This window comes from Amblyomma americanum, chromosome 1 (genome assembly GCF_052857255.1).
Source record: "Amblyomma americanum isolate KBUSLIRL-KWMA chromosome 1, ASM5285725v1, whole genome shotgun sequence".
NCBI classification, from domain to species: domain Eukaryota; kingdom Metazoa; phylum Arthropoda; class Arachnida; order Ixodida; family Ixodidae; genus Amblyomma; species Amblyomma americanum.
The window spans coordinates 126191221-126207925 of NC_135497.1; the positions used below are offsets into that span (position 1 = coordinate 126191221).

Below are 16705 nucleotides of genomic sequence, written 5' to 3' on the forward strand. Positions count from 1 at the left end.
CGCTTATGAGTGCTGGCTCCGAAGTTTCATCCTCATCAGATTCCTCCGCGTCACTCTCGTCCCGCACATCAGAAACGATGCCCTCGTCCGTGCACGGTTCCATGGTGTCGGCGTCGTCATCGACAGAAATAAAATCATTCCAACCAATGTCATTACCCCCATGTCGGAGTCGACGACACGCTGCCACAAATCGCCGCCGGGCTGGTCATCAGACACTGTGTCGATGAAGCCGGCCTTGCGGAAGCAGTTCCGCTCGCCAGTGTCAGTCACCTCCGCCCACGCCGCTTTCTTCATCTCTTCCGCTGAATGCAATGGAAATGGGCACGGTGTTTCCGTCCGCCATCCCGAATTACAACCAGGGCAACCAGGGCCAGAGATTTGAACGAAGCCAACGAAACGTCTGCACCGCAACAAGAGTGACAAAAGTGCGCAATAGGGTAGACGTGCAACGCATACAGGCGTCAATCAAGCCAATCAAGCTAAAGATACAGATGCACAGCACCAACTGAGAGACCAATGAGGGGCGTTCGTGAGCATCAGTGCAGCCACCTCTTGGCTCCCACGGAAGGCCTGCTTCACGGAGCGTGGCCTCCGCGATCGGCACCGGCGGTGGCGCGGTTGATCACGGAGGTCACGCGCGGATTTGCAAGAGAGTGAGAAGGAAGCGGAGTTTCGAGGAGGGTCGGGAGGGCGATCTTGGAAGGCGCGTCGCCGGGGAAAGGGTAGCTCGCTTCAGAGCGGCACGAAACAGGGTGGGCAGTTCGCCTGCGATGAGGCTCGGGAAAACATACCGTGTGCCGGGCGCACAAAGGGGTCGGAGGCAGGTTATCTCGCATTACGGCGTCGGGTTTACGCCGCCCGTATGCTGTAACCTATCAGCAGGGCTTAATGACGTTCGTTATGCGTGTGATTTTGTGCCATTGAAACAATATATTTTGACTGTCGCGCAAGTCTTGTACGTTATAAGCGAAAGTTCGTCTTAAGTGGGGCCATTATATGTGGGCTCGACTGTATTAAATTAATGTTTCTCCTAAACTTCATAGTTGGGCAAATGCAGCCATGTACTGAGAAGGCATCTGCTAACGCCATCATTTACGCAGTTACCCGTGTGGCCCTGGGTCGAATTATAGGCAGAATGTGGGCAAAAATATAAACGGACTTCCCCCCAACCACTCAGTCATTTCGAGCAGGCAAGTGTTAAGCATGTATCAAAATCAAGTGTCTGTGCCAGGCTCACCCATAGAAGCAGCAGCAAAACAAGGGACAAATAAGGCCCCCTGTACTGGTGCCGCCCCTTGTGGCTGTGTCGTGTGTAAGTCTCACTAACTGGCTGAGCCTCACGCCGCCATCGGACCACCTTTTGTAGTTAAAGCTACATTGGCCACTAACTCGCAGTTTCGCCGTGCTCGCGTTCCAACTGTGGTCGCACAACACCACGTGACTGGTCACGTGGTCGGGGCGGGAGCCACTGAAACACCCGCACACTCACTGAATAAAAAAAACCTGTGTCGAGGCTGGGAATCTAACCAGGGCCTTTGGCATTTGAGGTGGAGACGCTACCACTCTGCCACGACTGCGCATGTAGTGAATGCGCGCCTTTCATGTATTAACTTCTCAACCAGATGCCGCTGCTCTTTTGCTACATATATCCTGGCCTAACAGAGCTAGGCAATCATCAGTTCTTTTCTTCCACCGTGATTCAGTCTCTTCACATTGATGTGCTCACTGACTGGTGAAACTTTTCTGTTGAAACTTTATTGAATTGAAAATCTGTTAACCTTTTTTCCCGCTTAATGAACCCTCCTCTCAAACGGATGTCAACATTTCTGGAAAAAAAGTGGGTTCATTACGCAAGTATATACAGATTATTTGGCTCAGGTGTTCATGACGAGAGAATGCATTGATAGAGCAAATTGATGTGCTCTCCTTTGAAGGTGCTTCAGTGCACCTTTAAAGGGACTATGCAATAAATTAATTGAGATTACGTAAAGCAGACGACAGATAGGCCTTTTACCACTAGTCACCCCAACGCAAGATTTTTTAAGCTAAAAACTACGCTCCTCCTCTCCCCCCTCAACTCGTACACGCAGAGCACCAGACAAAAATAAAGAAAGCAGCTCTGGGACTGGGTCCCGCCCATGAATACGTCATCCGCTGACGTTCCTTTTGCAACTTCCGTTTGTCGCTCCTAGCACCCAGCAGCAGTGTCGGCGGTGTGATTGCGGCGCACGTCGGGTTTCTTTGCTTGTCGTCTGTCGTAGTTAGCAGTAATGGACCCGGACCTCGAGGCGAGATTGCTTGTTCTTACGGCCGCGATGGGCATCGAGCCCTATGCGTTCATGCTGTACCGGCTGAACGCCAGCGACGACAGTAGCGACTCAGCGAGCCACTGCGAGTGGCTCTGGAACTCCCGACAGAAGGAGGCAGCAGAGGAAAATTGAAACCATACGCACGAAGGCCATAACCTGGCTCGCGCTCGCCCGAGAGGGTCGCGCAGCGGCACGAGCAGACGATTTTCACGGTTACCGGAAGTGTGCCCGTGACGTCGTGGCTGCCGTGGCTCCAGTGAATGGCCTGGTGACGTCATGGGTACAGTGACGTCTTTTTTCACTATTTTAGTTACAAAATCGGTCACTACGAGCACACCAGTCGGCCCGTGGATTTTAAAAAGCACGGTTTTTAAAAATTCATAATAAATTGCCGGCTCAGCTCCGAAGACTCATACTTGGTGTGAATGCTTCCTAGCATCATTTATAAGCATTGAAAACATTTACAAGCGACTTTGTACTCATTGCATAGTCCCTTTAAGGCACATTTCTCGCACAACTGCCAACTTTCAATGTCTGAAGCCAAGGAAAAAGTTTTCTTGATTACAGCTTGGCTAGGCAAGTCTAGTTACAAGAAGCCTCAGGGCCGCCGCGGTGGCCGAGTGGTTATGGCGCTCGGGTGCCGGCCCGAAAGAGGCAGGTTCCATCCCGGCCGCGGTGGTCGAATTTCGATGGAGGCGAAATTCTAGAGGCCCGTGTGCTGTGCGATGTCAGTGCACGTAAATGAACCCCAGGTGGTCGAAATTTCCGGAGCCCTTCACTACGCCGTCCCTCATAGCCAGAGTGGCTTTGGAACGTTAAGCCCCCATAAAACCAAACCAAAACCAAACAAGAAGCCTGAATAGATGGGGCCAGCTGCTTGAGCGACTGAATGAAGTTACTGCGGGGGGAGCAGCACACTAGGCTGGAAGGCCTATTGTCGTGTGGCCGAACTATTTGGGGGAATGAGTTATGGATGCTCCGCACCTGTAGTCTTCCCTTCATTACCAAGAAAAACTGTCTCTTAGTATATTGCGGCATCACAAGTAGCTAGCAGGTGCAAAGTGATTGGCCATGATGCCATGACATTAGGTCAATGCCATTGGTTGTAGTGCCTCCATTGAGGGGCATTTATTGCTTCAGTCTAGAGTTGTAGCATAGTATAAAACTACAATTTTTGGTTGGTACAAGTGAGCTGAAGTGCACTGTGGGCTACAGCATACTAATACTAATTTAGGGATGTACTGGTTTCTGTGAGGTTGAAAATGCTCCTGCATGACATAAATCCTATACCACCACGTTTGGTTGTGGTATAAGGCCACTAGCTTCCCCTGGAATTGAATCGGTTTGTGAAATTGTCAGCAACCACATCCTCTTCTAATGCTGTTGTTGTTACGGACACTAGCAGAAGCAACAGTGTGACTGAAAAATGACTGGTACCTTATTTGCAGTAATGTTATGCAAAGGGAGAGTTGAGCTCTGAACTTCAAAAGAAATATTTAGAACATTCAGAAGACTGTTCAGGTCAGATATAGCAGAGGGCCCTGTAAAAAACATAGTTGGCACATTATATACAGAAGCAGCAAATACATCGACATTTAAGAAGCAATGCTTCAGATGAACGAGTCACAATTGACAAAGCCAAGCCTCTGATACATTTACAGCCTTCCACAGTCACTGCACTGAGCCACTGCTGCTCAGTGTTTCGGGCTGCGTAATCCTGTGCCAGTTTGCCCTCCTTTGCTTTCCCTACTCTATTCAACTCTTTCAGCACCTTCTCATAAAGACTTGCACCACCTTATTTCCAGTCGCTGCAGGCCGCCGCGGTGGCTCAGTGGCTATGGTGCTCGGCTGCTGGCCCGAAAGACGCGGGTTCGATCCCGGCCGCGGCGGTCGAATTTCGATGGAGGCGAAATTCTAGAGGCCCGTGTACTGTGCGATATCTTTGCATGTTAAAGAACCCCAGGTGGTCGAAATTTCCGGTGCCCTTCACTGCGGCGTCCCTCATAGCCTGAGTCGCTTTGGGACGTTAAACCCCCATAAACCATTTCCAGCCGCTGCAGTGGCTGAGTGGTTATGGCGCTCGGCTGCTGACCCGAACGACGCGGGTTCGATTCCGGCTGCGACGGTCGAATTTTGATGGAGGAGAAATTCTAGAGGCCCATGTGCTGTGCGATGTCAGTGCACGTTAAAGAACCCCAGGTGGTTGAAGTTGGGGCGCTTTGGCACGTTAAACCCCCATAAACCAACCACCTTATTTTCGTATCCATAGTCACCTTCTCCTTTGCACTTGCACGCTTCGCTCCAAGGCCTTGAAAAAACTAGCTTCTTCTAGTGGATCTCAGGCCTAATTGCGGGGGTTGCTTTAAGCTACCTTGAAAAGCTTGGGGAGCAGAGAAAAAAAATATTGCTCTATATCCATACCTTGCTTCGGAGTATAATGCGAGGTGCATTCTGAAGGATTGTTTGATTTCTTCTATGGAATTTTGCGGGCTCTTTGTTCTCAATTTAAAACGGAATTTAAAATTTTTCGTTGCAGAAAGTTAGAGACCTTAGGTTTATATTGGTTGTTTCTGCTAGCAGTATGTGCTGGTTTCGCTTGTGCCCTTCGCTTGAATTATTCGACCAAGCTCTTTTGAAATCGTTAATCACATATGGGAGGTTTTCTTAATGCAGTATTCTTGTAGCTATTTTAATGTGGCTCATTCACTGTTTTGTGTGGGGCAGTGCTTCCACTGTTTGAAGAGAGTTCTGAGACTCCTCCATAAATGCTAAGTCAGCATTACAGGACTGATGAATGCTTTTTTTTTTTTACAGGTTGTTGGCATTGTCTTTGGTTGCTGCTTGGCCAAAGCTATCAGGAAGTACGAAGTGGTGTAGTGTCACTCCACAACAGTTCTATTTTGGTGATGTTTTATTTACCTGTCTGTCATCAGGTTTAATGCTTTCCTGGTTAAGCTGATCTTCTGCACGCACACACACTTAAAGGTGCAAAATATGCTCTGTGTAGCAGGTGCCAAAACAAAAACGGAGTTGTCCACTAGTGCTGGAAAATTAGTCTCCCCCGTAATCCCAAAAACCACTTGGATACATTCCGTGCCTTACATGCCAGGACAAATTTTGGAAACCACCATGTGCAGAGTGTACATAAACGCGCTGTTGGCTTGCAGCCTGCATACCAGCATCCCAGTGTGGCAAAGGCTGGCCCCATGGGTGTCCATTCACCACAGTCAATATTCTTTTCATTGCCCAAACTATAGGCAGCCACACTTACTTGGCAGGTATGACCTTAGTGTTTCCTGTGTAGGCGAAATGTAGGTTTTTGGTGTGCTTCTCTTCGACTAGTTGCAGTGTGATGCTTCTACATGGACATTTCTGCTTTTTACCTGGGATTTCAAATGCCACACCTGTGTTGTGCTCTGCCACTGTTGTGGCAGGACAGTGTTAGGTGGCATTGTAGTTTGTTACCCTTATTGCTTGTGGCAAATGCTCTGTACTTATTATGATGTATTACCCTCTGTGTACAGAAATTTACTTCATTTACGCTACTTCAGATTCCAGTTGGAATGTGTGCTCTCAAAGTAGTTATTGGTGTGATTTTTTTTTTTTTTGCAATATCTTGCAAGGCTTTGACAGGTTTGATCTGTGTGATCACCTTTCATTTTACATAATCCCACTAGTAGTTGAAAGTAGTATGTATTGTTGCTATACTATACGTTATTTAACTGTGTCTAATAAAACATTGTATTGAATGATGTTTGCGCTTTTCAAGTGGAGTAAAGCCATTGAATGTTTGTGATTTTTTGTACATGTGTTCTTGGTTGATGCTGCACCTAATGCTGGAAGCACTGTGCCAAGTGCACATTGCTCTGTGCAGCTCATTGATATCTGCATGGTTCCTGCATGCCGGGTAGTTATGTGGACGCCGTTCGTGAGACATCGATCAACATTGTGCGTTTCTCCGGATTTCCATAAATCATGTGGGCTTTCGCGTAGGCCGCTGGCAGCGAGTGACGTGCGTTCCCCTCGGACAACAATGCCGGATTGTGGTCGTTCTCCGAAGCGGTCGACAACTGAGGATAGGGTAGCGAAACAAAGGGTCGTCTCCGCGATTCCCGGCGGCTGCGCGTCGCAGGTGCGCGCAGCGCCAAGGGCACGCTGGTCACCCGGGCGGCGGCCGTTGCGTGCGCGCCGGCTGACGACGTGATGGATGACGGCGAGCGCGGGAATCCGCTCCGTGGCCAGCTGTACGCCCGGCCGACGCGGCGCGCAGATAACCGCGGCGGCGGTGACGGCGGCAGCCATGATCTTGCTGCCGCCCTGGGTTACCACCCGGACAGTGAGACAGATTACAAGCGCTATTATCTTGCTAAACTGGCGAGCTTAGTTTCGGTAACGTGTTGAGCGAGCGCTGGCTTCAGGCTGCGGTAGTCCAAACGCTGGAATCGCGTCCGGAAACATTCTGCGGCTTATACGGAGGGAAATGTTTGACGGCATTCTGGAGTGCTGGTGCGTTCGCCAGGCGTCAAGTGCGCAGACGAGCTATAGGCTGCCTGCGGTCCGTTGAGAAACTGCGAACGCATCGATACGCACGTTCTCGTGACTTGCTGCGCAGTGCTATGGTAGTGGTCGAGAAGATCCATTTCCTGACAGTGGTTAGCCCCTACGCGCAATCCGGATTGTGCCGGGCGTGTAAATAACCATCCAGATTCTGCCATTAGATTTTATCGCTTGCAAACCAATACATACCAGCATGTGCCAGCGTTAGCGGTGCTGATAAGAACGGGCTGCCGCCGTTTTGAAGTGAATGGCAGTGCAGCGTAGCCTCTGGTTAGTAGTGCTGAAAACCTCTGGAATCTGCGCCAGAAGAAAAAAAAAAGCCAACGACGCAAGCATTTTGCGATATCGGCCGGTGATAGCGACTCCAGTACATTGTTCTGTCTTTTTCAGCTTCCAAAAGCTCCATTTTTGATGAGTGGTCTTTTTGTAGTCAGAACTTTGCCATTAGAGCGCGGTATGTACTTAACAATCTAGGTGAACTTCAATTAGACCTCAGTGTCCCTTTAAAGTTTGCACTGATCGCCATGAGCCACTTCTGTGGCACTGCATTGATTCCGAAAGTATGATCGTGTCCAGAGCCCTTAGGCGCCAGCATCGTGCCAAGGTGGTTGCGGTTTGTGTTTGGTGCGAAAGATGAAGCACGCAGAGAAGGCACCAGGGACGCCCAAGCGCTTCGGGTCCCGCGAGTCGGGGCGATGTTTTGTGCTACTCTCGGCACGTCTTCGAAGGCGTTCGTGTCTCTCGAAGCTGCACGCGGGCCGCGATTGCAGCCCAATCTCTCCCGGGAGCCTTCGCGGTGTGGAATGTTCAGTCCGGTTCCTGGCTAGAGACGCGCTTGACAGATGATGCGAGCCTTGATCGATTCTCGTTGCGTCAAGCTCTGAGCGCGGCGCTGAAAGGTCACCGCGCGTCGTTGTTCCCGTGCGCGCATGGCAGGCACCGACGGCCGAGCGATGCAAACCCGAGCACCGAGAAACGGCTTGAAGGCGCCGCCATGGCCACGACGCTGCACGGAAAGGTCACCAGGGGAGGCTCGAGAGCGGCGCAGCACGGCACTGGGCAGAGCAGCAGCGGCCAGAAGGCGAGGGGCGCGCAGAGTGCGGCAGTCTTGTTGTGGAATTGCAAATTTCACGCTTCTCCCGCCGCATGCTGCTCTCGATGAACTCGTAACATTTGGCGGAAATGCGCTTCTGCCTCTTAATTGTATCCGTCTGTTTCGATGTGTTCTGCTGCGGTGAATTAAACATGGGCTGAAGCTTGCACGAGGGTAAATTTACGCGACCTCTTGCGGCACGCTTGGGGAGTGGTTGATATGTTTGATTTGAAAGTGACTCTAGTCATGGGCATAAGATCAAGAAATCTGTCGGCTGCATTGCATCTTTATAGCAGACACATTTGTGCTGTTTTCCCTAGCCCGGCACTGCATCGTTGAATCTCTGGCCATATGCACAACCAGTAAGCAATTAAGTGGTGCAGTTATATATATAGCTAACTGCCATATGCGGAGCGAGGTAATGCAACGGTACTATCTCTAAGGCCACTGGGAAAGAGGAAGTATGTGCTGCGTTGTAACGTGGTAGGCCTTGGCTGCTGAGTTCAGGCCGTAGGCTGAGAAAACCCAAGTTTAGTCTGATAGCGCTGAATGGTTTTTTTTTCCTGTTTAACCTGTGCCTTTATTTATTTATTTCATAAATACTGCCGACTGCCCTTTGGCGGTCAAGGCAGGAGTGCACAAAGGAAAAAAATTGCAAAGTGGTAACAACAAAATAACAGCGACAAAGGGCGATTACAGTACGAGGACAAAATTCAATAAGACCAACGGGAAGCAAAAAAAAAAGTACAGGCAAATCATCCGACGTCAAACAGACTAAGTGAACAGAATAAAAACAAGGAAACCGAAATACACTGTGTACTAGACACGCTACTGCGATACATGAGCCGAAACAGCAGACAAGAAGGATTCTGAAGATACCAGGTTGGTGATATCGCTTGGCAGGTCGGTTCCACTCGGAAATGGTGCGTGGAAAGAAGGAACAAGAATATGCTTTTGTTCGGCATCGTGGCATCAAGATAGTCCTTTCGTGTTTGTTACGGGTGGGGCGTGTTGTGTTGTATTGCATGTAACTCTGAAAATTCAGTTTTGTTTTATTATGTATGATATTGAACAACATTTTTAGTCGGTGCTGCTTGCGACGGGATTCAAGAGTGGGAAGCCAGATCTGTTGAGCAAATCAGACACCGAGACCTGCCGACCATAAGCGTGGTAAATAAACCGGAGTGCTTTCCTCTGGACGCCTTCAAGATTTTTTATATCCGTTTTTGTGTGTATTTTTGGACGTGACCCGCATTTAGAGATGATCGGGCCATCTCCGTACGTTACCTCAGATTTGATTAGTTGGTATGTCGTCACCATTTTTTTTCTTGGTGTCCAGTGGCGCCTCGCGCTTTCAGTGAGCCCACCTGCCAGTTGCACGGTTACAGAAGGGAAGCCGATATTTCGTACTTCCTTACCGTTTAGAAAAAAAAAATGCATGGTTGGAAACGGGAGATGCTGTTCCTTTATTTTGATAGCTGCTTCATCGCGCCCTAAACTTGTTGTTTTCCGTACAGCTACCCGTTTCCCATCCGTCTGACTGGCCGCTGTGGCTCGGCAGCTATGCATTCGGCTGCTGGTATGAGTTGTCGGGTTCAGTGACCCCATTTCGATGGATACGAAAAACAGTAAACAGACTGTTCGCAATTAACCGTTTCTCATGGTCGCCGCAGTGGCACAGAGAGAGAGAGAGAAACTTTATTTGGTCCATTAAGGGTTTAGCGTTCGGTCTTCGTCTTTATCGCTGCAGACTCGACTTTCAAAAGCAGGGTTGGGCCCCTAGTTCAGGGCTCCACTGAGTCGCGCTGCTTCGCTTACGTGCTGCACTTGCCCTTTGGGCTGCGAGCTCGCAGCTGGTGAGCCGGCTCTCCCACTGCTCCGCACTCGGGGTTTTGTGTTGGTGGAACGTGTAGTTTTGCTTACACTCCCAGGTTATATGGTAAAGCGTGGGGGTTGCCCTGCACCACGGGCATGTGTTCCTATACTGTGTAGGATACATCTTGCTAAGTATATGTAGGTTAAAGAATGTTTGCGTTTGCAGCCTCCGCCAACTAGCTGCTTCCTGTTGTGTTAGGCCCTTATGTGGCGGGGAGTATCTAATTCTCCTGCCTCTTTCATAGTTTAGGTATTCTGAAAATCCGATGTCCACGGGGAAGTGCTGTCCCAGGGCGCATGGCCGCTCGGCTCGGTACGTGGTCTCTCGAGCCAAGCTGTCTGCCCTTCCGTTTCCTTCTATCCCCGTGTGTGCCGGAATCCAGATTAATTTGTGGGTTGCTGTTTTTCTGAGGTGTACTGCTTCGCGGAGGATAGCTGAGGCAGCCCTGCAGATTCTACCTTTCGTATAGTTTCTGCATGTCTCTTGAGTCCGTTAGGATGACCAATGATTCGTCTTTTCGATAGCCCTCAGCCGCTGCCAGCGCAACAGCGACCTCCTCCGCTTCCGCTATCCTGACGCTACGTGTAGTTGCGCAGGTGGTTAGATTGCCTGCGTTATCTACCACCGAAGCTGTCTTGTAGGAGCTTTCGCGTCTATTCCATGGATACATAGTTGCATCCGTGAAAGAATTTTGGCACAGATGCATTGCGGTAGGTCAATGGTTAAGGTGCTCTGCTGCTGACCCGAAAGACGCGGGTTCGATCCCTGCCGCGGCGGTCGCATTTCGATGGAGGCGAAATGCTAGAGGCCGCGGTACTTTGCGATGTCAGTGCACATTAAAGAACCCCATGTGGGCGAAATTCTCCGGAGCCCTCCACTATTGCGTGCCTCATAGCCTGGGTCGCTTTCGGACGCCAAGCCTCGTAAAATGAATAAAAATCAAGAGGTGCTTTGCACGAGTGTGTGGCTCTGTTGAAACCGGCGCGCAGTTTTGCTGTGGCAGATTGGAGTGCAGTCGCCGTGTTTCGCCTGGCCTTGACGATCAAACTTTTCCCGCCGAGGCCAAGCGCCGAAGCAGCCCAGATGAAGCTGAACTGCTCGCTTTGGGCTCTTCCATCCGTAGCCCCCTCCTCCAGACTTCTTTCCATTTCCTATAGTTGAGCCTCTACATATAGTGCCCTTTGGTTGCTTCTCGTTTCAGTAATTCGAATAAAGCCAAGTGCTGGTTGACCTGCCTGCATTGCACTGACCTGCCTCAGAGTGCATGCCACCACGCGATCCCTTAAAAGGGCTCCGAAATAATGCGTTTTCAGAGCTGCGTTTCTTCTTTTTCTAGGCTTCCCCGGTGTTCTTACTGCTGAAAGCTACAAATGCACACCCGGTGCAACACTTGTAACGCTGCCTGCGCGGCACGTGCAGTGCTACCGATGTCCCGTACTGCGTCTTTTGTACCTTTTTGTTGAGGTATGATCTGTTCTTGTACTAGGAGTCGCCCAATGGGGACATCTCATTGCATATGACGCCACGAATCCAATAGATTAGCACTACAGTAACAGTACAAAATTTTATCAGCGTGAGGTACAGGCACTGTCGGTTAGTTAATGCCGCGAAGGATGGCAGGTGTTGATACAAACGCAGGAAGTTGAAAAGAGTGGTTTAGGTCCTACGTGTTCAAACTTTATGGGGGCATCTAAGCAGTTCTTATGATGTGTAAATGCGAAACCAAGTGTAACTGGCGCACTGGGGTCAGCGGACACCTCAATCTCTGTGTGAGTAGTCGGTGGCGTCCACCTACAAATTGCGCCAGTTGTGCTCCTTTCCTTTTCTGAAAACCAGCGGAAGGGTTAGGCTTCTTAGATTTTCAGGAAAGGAAAGGACCATAGCTGGCTCCATGGGTCAGTGGACACCTCACTTGCGCTTTGAGGTGCGTGGTGGTGGGGACGCCGGCGGCCTATTGCTTCTAGTGTTCCTGTATGTATTCAGGAACACTAATTGCTTCAGGAGGGGTGGTGACGTCATTTGCGTGCCGCATTTCTGCCACGGGTTTCTGATGACGGCGAGGTTTTCGCACAATGAGCGAAGTAATGCTCTCGCACTGAAATGTGTCGGCGCTTGTGCAAGAGCGCCGCCAATGCTTTAGCTAACAAATCGAGGTTTTGCAGTCCCTGAGTGGCCATTGTTGCGCCCAGCCATTGGCGGTAGCGCGACATTCCGCAGGAGTGAAAACTGGGGCTGTGGGCGCAGTTCTTTAACCGGGATTTGTATCCCTGGGTTACTCCAACCTCCTTGCGGCGCAGCCGGTGTTTACAGTCGAAAGTCGTTCCATTTACCCTGAGGCGCCTGCCAGGCTGATGAGAGCGCTGCTGTTGTGTCCGCACCTTTCTTTGCCAGCCGTGCTTAGGTGATCGGCTCCTGAAATGTGGTCCAATAAATTGCACACGAATACAGCGGCTGTCTTGCAGCTCTTACCAAACGCGGAGCGCACGAGCATGCTCCAAACATGTCTATGCACCTGAAGCTGCGCAAGCAGTCCGGTAGGCGTGCAAAGTTTTTCACGAACTTGTGTGTGCCCATGGCGGTACTATGTTTTCTTTAACATGGCTTAGTGCGTATTTATGGCGCATTGTTAAGCAGAGCGGGTGTCTGGAACTGAACGCTGTTACCTGTCGTGGAGAGAAATTTCACACCCTCATTAGGTGGGTATGTTAATAAGGTGCCTAGCTGTGCACTCCAGGGGCCGAGTTACGGGACGATCACAATTCAAAACCGTAGTGACACAAGCTCCGCCTTAAGGTCATGACGCGATGAGCATTCATAGATCCCTGGGAGCCCACACGCCACTCCTGGCGCAGCGGTTAACCGATGTGCCACTACCCCGCGATGACAGGTGCTGCCACCGCTGGGGCGTGTGGGACCCAGGTTGCTCTTCGCTAGCAACCTCTCGGGACCAGAGGTGGGCAACCTCATGAGGTTTTGACCTCATGAGGGTCGACCTCAACCTCAAAATGACCAACCTCACATCGTGAGGTGAGGTTGAGGTGAGGTCGGCGACGGCTCGAAATTTTGTGAGTGAGGTCAGCAAATCAGACCTCAACCTCATGCGTGAGTTTGAGGTTGAGTGAGGTCGTCATTCAGTGAGGTCTAAATTTTGAGGTCGAGACTCTGCAGTTGCCACGTCTTACTCCGACGAGTGCCGCTACCACCGCAGTGTTCATGCAATGACGCTTGGTGTTCGGTTTATATAATTTATAATTGCTTTTTGTGGAAAGGAAATGCGCAGTATCTGTCTCATATATCGTTGGACACCTGAACCGCGCCGTAAGGGAAGGGATAAAGGAGGGAGTGAAAGAATAAGGGAAGAGTCGGTGCACGTTAAAGATCCCCAGGTGGTCGAAATTATTCCGGAGCCCTCCACTACGGCACCTCCTTTTCTTCTATCAGTCCATCCATTACCCGTCCCTTATGGCGAGGTTCAAGTGTCCAACGATATATGAGACAGATACTGCGAATTTCCTTTCCCCCCCAAAAAACAATTATAAAAACCTGTTTGGACAACCGGATGCCACAGTTCCCTCTTAGCTTCCGATGCTGTGTCGTAATGTCCGTTCAGTCCGAGCCTACAGGAAGACGCACCCCTCTGGTCTTCCCGGAAGGAATGTTACTGTTACAGCGTGCCACTCTCCCTCCCCCTTGCCCCGCTGGCGCAGCACCCGGCTGCCAGCCGGTCGGCTCAAACTCCCGGGAGCACGCAAAGCACGTAACCCAAGTTTAACCGCGGTAGGTTTGTTTGATGCCGCAAACAAATGAGTTCAGTCCAACAAGCACGCAATAAATTCGTCGACGCGCGGATGGCCCCAAGCAAGACTGCTTCGTGTTCATGCTCATTGACGGCGCTGACGTCATGGCTCCTGCCTTGCAGTCGATTAAAGGAGCTCCTGCTGTACATTACAATTAAGCTGACTTAACAGAAACTGGAGTAGTCGGCACAGGCGAGAGAATGTGATTCAGTGGTTCCTAACAAGGACACCTGCAGATTTGATTAAAAAAGCACGAAGCATGAAAACCTATATAACACCGTCGAAGCTTTTGATCGGGGACTTCTCCTTTCGAATCTCACACTAATTCTGTATATTCCCGCTCCGTAATGCAAGCAGATGAAAATATAATTTCACTTTTTTATCCTTCCGAATAACCTCTCTTTTGGTCAACGGTTCCTTGTTCCTTCTCGGAAATTCGCTTATTATGCCGAAACACCGCAACAAGGGATACTCTCTTAGCGTTCATCTCAGATTATAAGCTTCTATTGCGTGCACATCAATAGTGTCTGTACACACATTATTAACTAATACCATCATCATCATTTTGGCTTTCCTGTCTCGCAGGATTCTCAGAAATGTAACTGAAAAACTCCTTAATCGCTTTTGTTTTGTTTTTCGTTTGTTTTCAGAGGTCGAGCAGCCAACCTCAACCTCACAATTTGAGGTTGAGGTGAGGTTGAGTGAGGTCAGCAGTGGCCTCAGGAAAAGTGAGGTGAGGGCATCTAAGGAGACCTCAACCTCAACTGATGAGGTTGAGTGAGGTCGGCAAATTCTTTTTGAGGTTGAGGTGCGGTCCAGATTTTTGAGGTCAAATGCCCACCTCTGCTCGTGACCAGTGTTTAATTTAGCTGGCACAGTGGGCAGTTTGCTCACAATCCCGTGGGCAGGTTGTGATGACGTCTTAAGGGCACATGACCTTGTTAGCCCGCCTTCCTCCTATAGGTTGCTCCTCTGACGATTTTTCGTGGATTCTTCGCTGACGCCGATGACGACGGCGGCTTTTCTGCGACACGGGGCCCTTAACGATGTCGCGTTAAGACTGTCACAGAGTCCCGCTCCTAGGAATTGGTCGACACGAACTGGCAGACATATCGACCAACAGGAGCGGGGCTACTGGACCCGTTGATGACAGGTTTGTGATTTGATCGTTTCGTATTTGGGCCCCTGGTTACCGCGAGAACAAGGTAGCTAGACACACACGACCTCTCAACAAGGATAGAGGGCACTTTTTTCGGGGTGCGTTGACGTGAACTGGATTAATGCGCACTCCTTCCGCTCCGACGGAGCGTTCATATGCCTGCATGGAGGTCTGCAGAATTGCGAGAACGGATGCTCGTGACAGATAAACGGCGCGAGTAAGCGGCAGCGCTCTCGGAGCTGCATTAACATGGAAGCCATCGCGTGGTTAAGGTCTTTGGTAGAGTTGAAAGACGGGCTATAAATTCGAATGCATTTTTTTTTCAGAGCAAAATGTACAGGACATAGCAGAGACACTCCCAGGACAAAACGTTTGTCCTGCATATGTCTCTTTGCTACGACCGTTCTATTTTGCGCTGAAAAAAAAAATGCATTCGAATTAAGGTCTTTGGCAATACAGAACCAGTCATTACAATACTACATATAATCAGCATCCGCAATCTCCGTAAATGTCTCGGCGGAGTTGAGAGATTTCGGGGCTCCTGTCGCTGGAATGTGCCTTCGGTGTCTCGGCGACGATTTCCAACACCCCTGGCCTCGCAGTATTGAGACTGCTGACCGACCAACTCGTGACGGATAAAATGAAACTTCTCTGTTCCTCCGAAAAGCGGGCCAGGGCTCTTGCACAATGCGTCCCTTCTCGTCATTCTTTTTCACAGGTAACTTGCAAAGGCCGCAGAGTGAATAAAAACATACGAGCAACATTTCTCGAAGTATTGTGTACTGTGGAGTAGGGTGCAGACGATCTACTGTTCAGTGACGCTGACTTTCTGGGCCACGGTCAAGGCAGTAGTGCGCACAACGCGCCAAGATTTCGACATGTTGCACAAAGCGAGTCGTTTGGCACCTACAGGAAAGAACTGAGAATGGTGAAGGGTGTCCTTGAGAAAGTCGCTAGCCTGCCGCCAAAAATGCAGCAGGCCTCGCCTTGACCTTCTGACTTACTTTTGGACGAAAACGAAACTGATCTCGTATTCATAACGGAAGTAGGTGAAGTACCTCGTCAACGAGCTAGGGGCCAGGAGAAGGTGTGATTCCGGTTGTCATGCTCCGCCGCTTCATCACGCGACGTGGTAACTTCTGAACAGCTTAAGTGTCTCAGCGTTCCCACTATAAATAAAAATGTTTCAGGTAAATTTACTGGTTATACATAAGGTCCTCGGAAGACCTTGAAGGTTTAATGATCCGCGATGGCAAATAGCAGTCTAGTTGCAACATTTTTAATGAGCCTTGTACACTTACAACAAGCAGTTAAGACACGTGAAAGAGTCAATGTATGCATGGAAGTAAGGCATTAACACTCAATTTGTTCAAGAAGCTAGTAAGCGGGGAATTCTATTGTTGAGTCGGCAAGCGTAAAGCTGAATAAAAAGAACAATGGGGGGGGGGGGGGGGGGGGGGAAGGGATTTCGTTGTTTCCATCTTGTCAGCGTGTCTCTCAGCTTATGTAAACATGTTAGCTTTGCATCTGTCAGTTCGGGAAATAACACATACCTATTGTTTTTAAATAGGGCCTGAGCACTGCCTCATGCCACGGTTACCAGTGCGTAACGCGAGATTCGGCCACAGCTGTCGAGGTATTTTCATTCCGCGTTTTATTAACGCGAATCCCCGGCGTCGTGAGCGAAAAATCCTCAGAGAAGCAGGTGGCCCACATGCCACCTAGGTCACGTGACGTGACGTGTTTGAAACGGCCACCAGCAGGGGCAGTGGCGCATCGCTTAACTGCTGCACCGCTGCGCCAGGAGTCGTATGGGGAATCGGTCAGTTTAGGTCAACGCACCTCACACTACCGCCACGAACATTGAAAAGTCACCGGCGGGTAACTAAGCTGGCAGGGGGGCTTATTCTTCCT

At 50.0% G+C, this 16705-nt stretch overlaps 1 protein-coding gene across 1 annotated transcript in view; it reads left to right on the forward strand.

Moving 5' to 3' along the window:
- Positions 1–6105, forward strand: part of LOC144113627 (CD63 antigen-like) — a 30994-nt gene extending 24889 nt beyond the window's left edge. The window contains exon 7 of the mRNA XM_077646795.1: positions 5124–6105. Within this exon, the coding sequence (XP_077502921.1) occupies positions 5124–5186 (63 nt within the window). The 3' untranslated portion in view covers positions 5187–6105. The remainder of the gene's footprint in view (positions 1–5123) is intronic.
- Positions 6106–16705: the final 10600 nt, after the last annotated feature.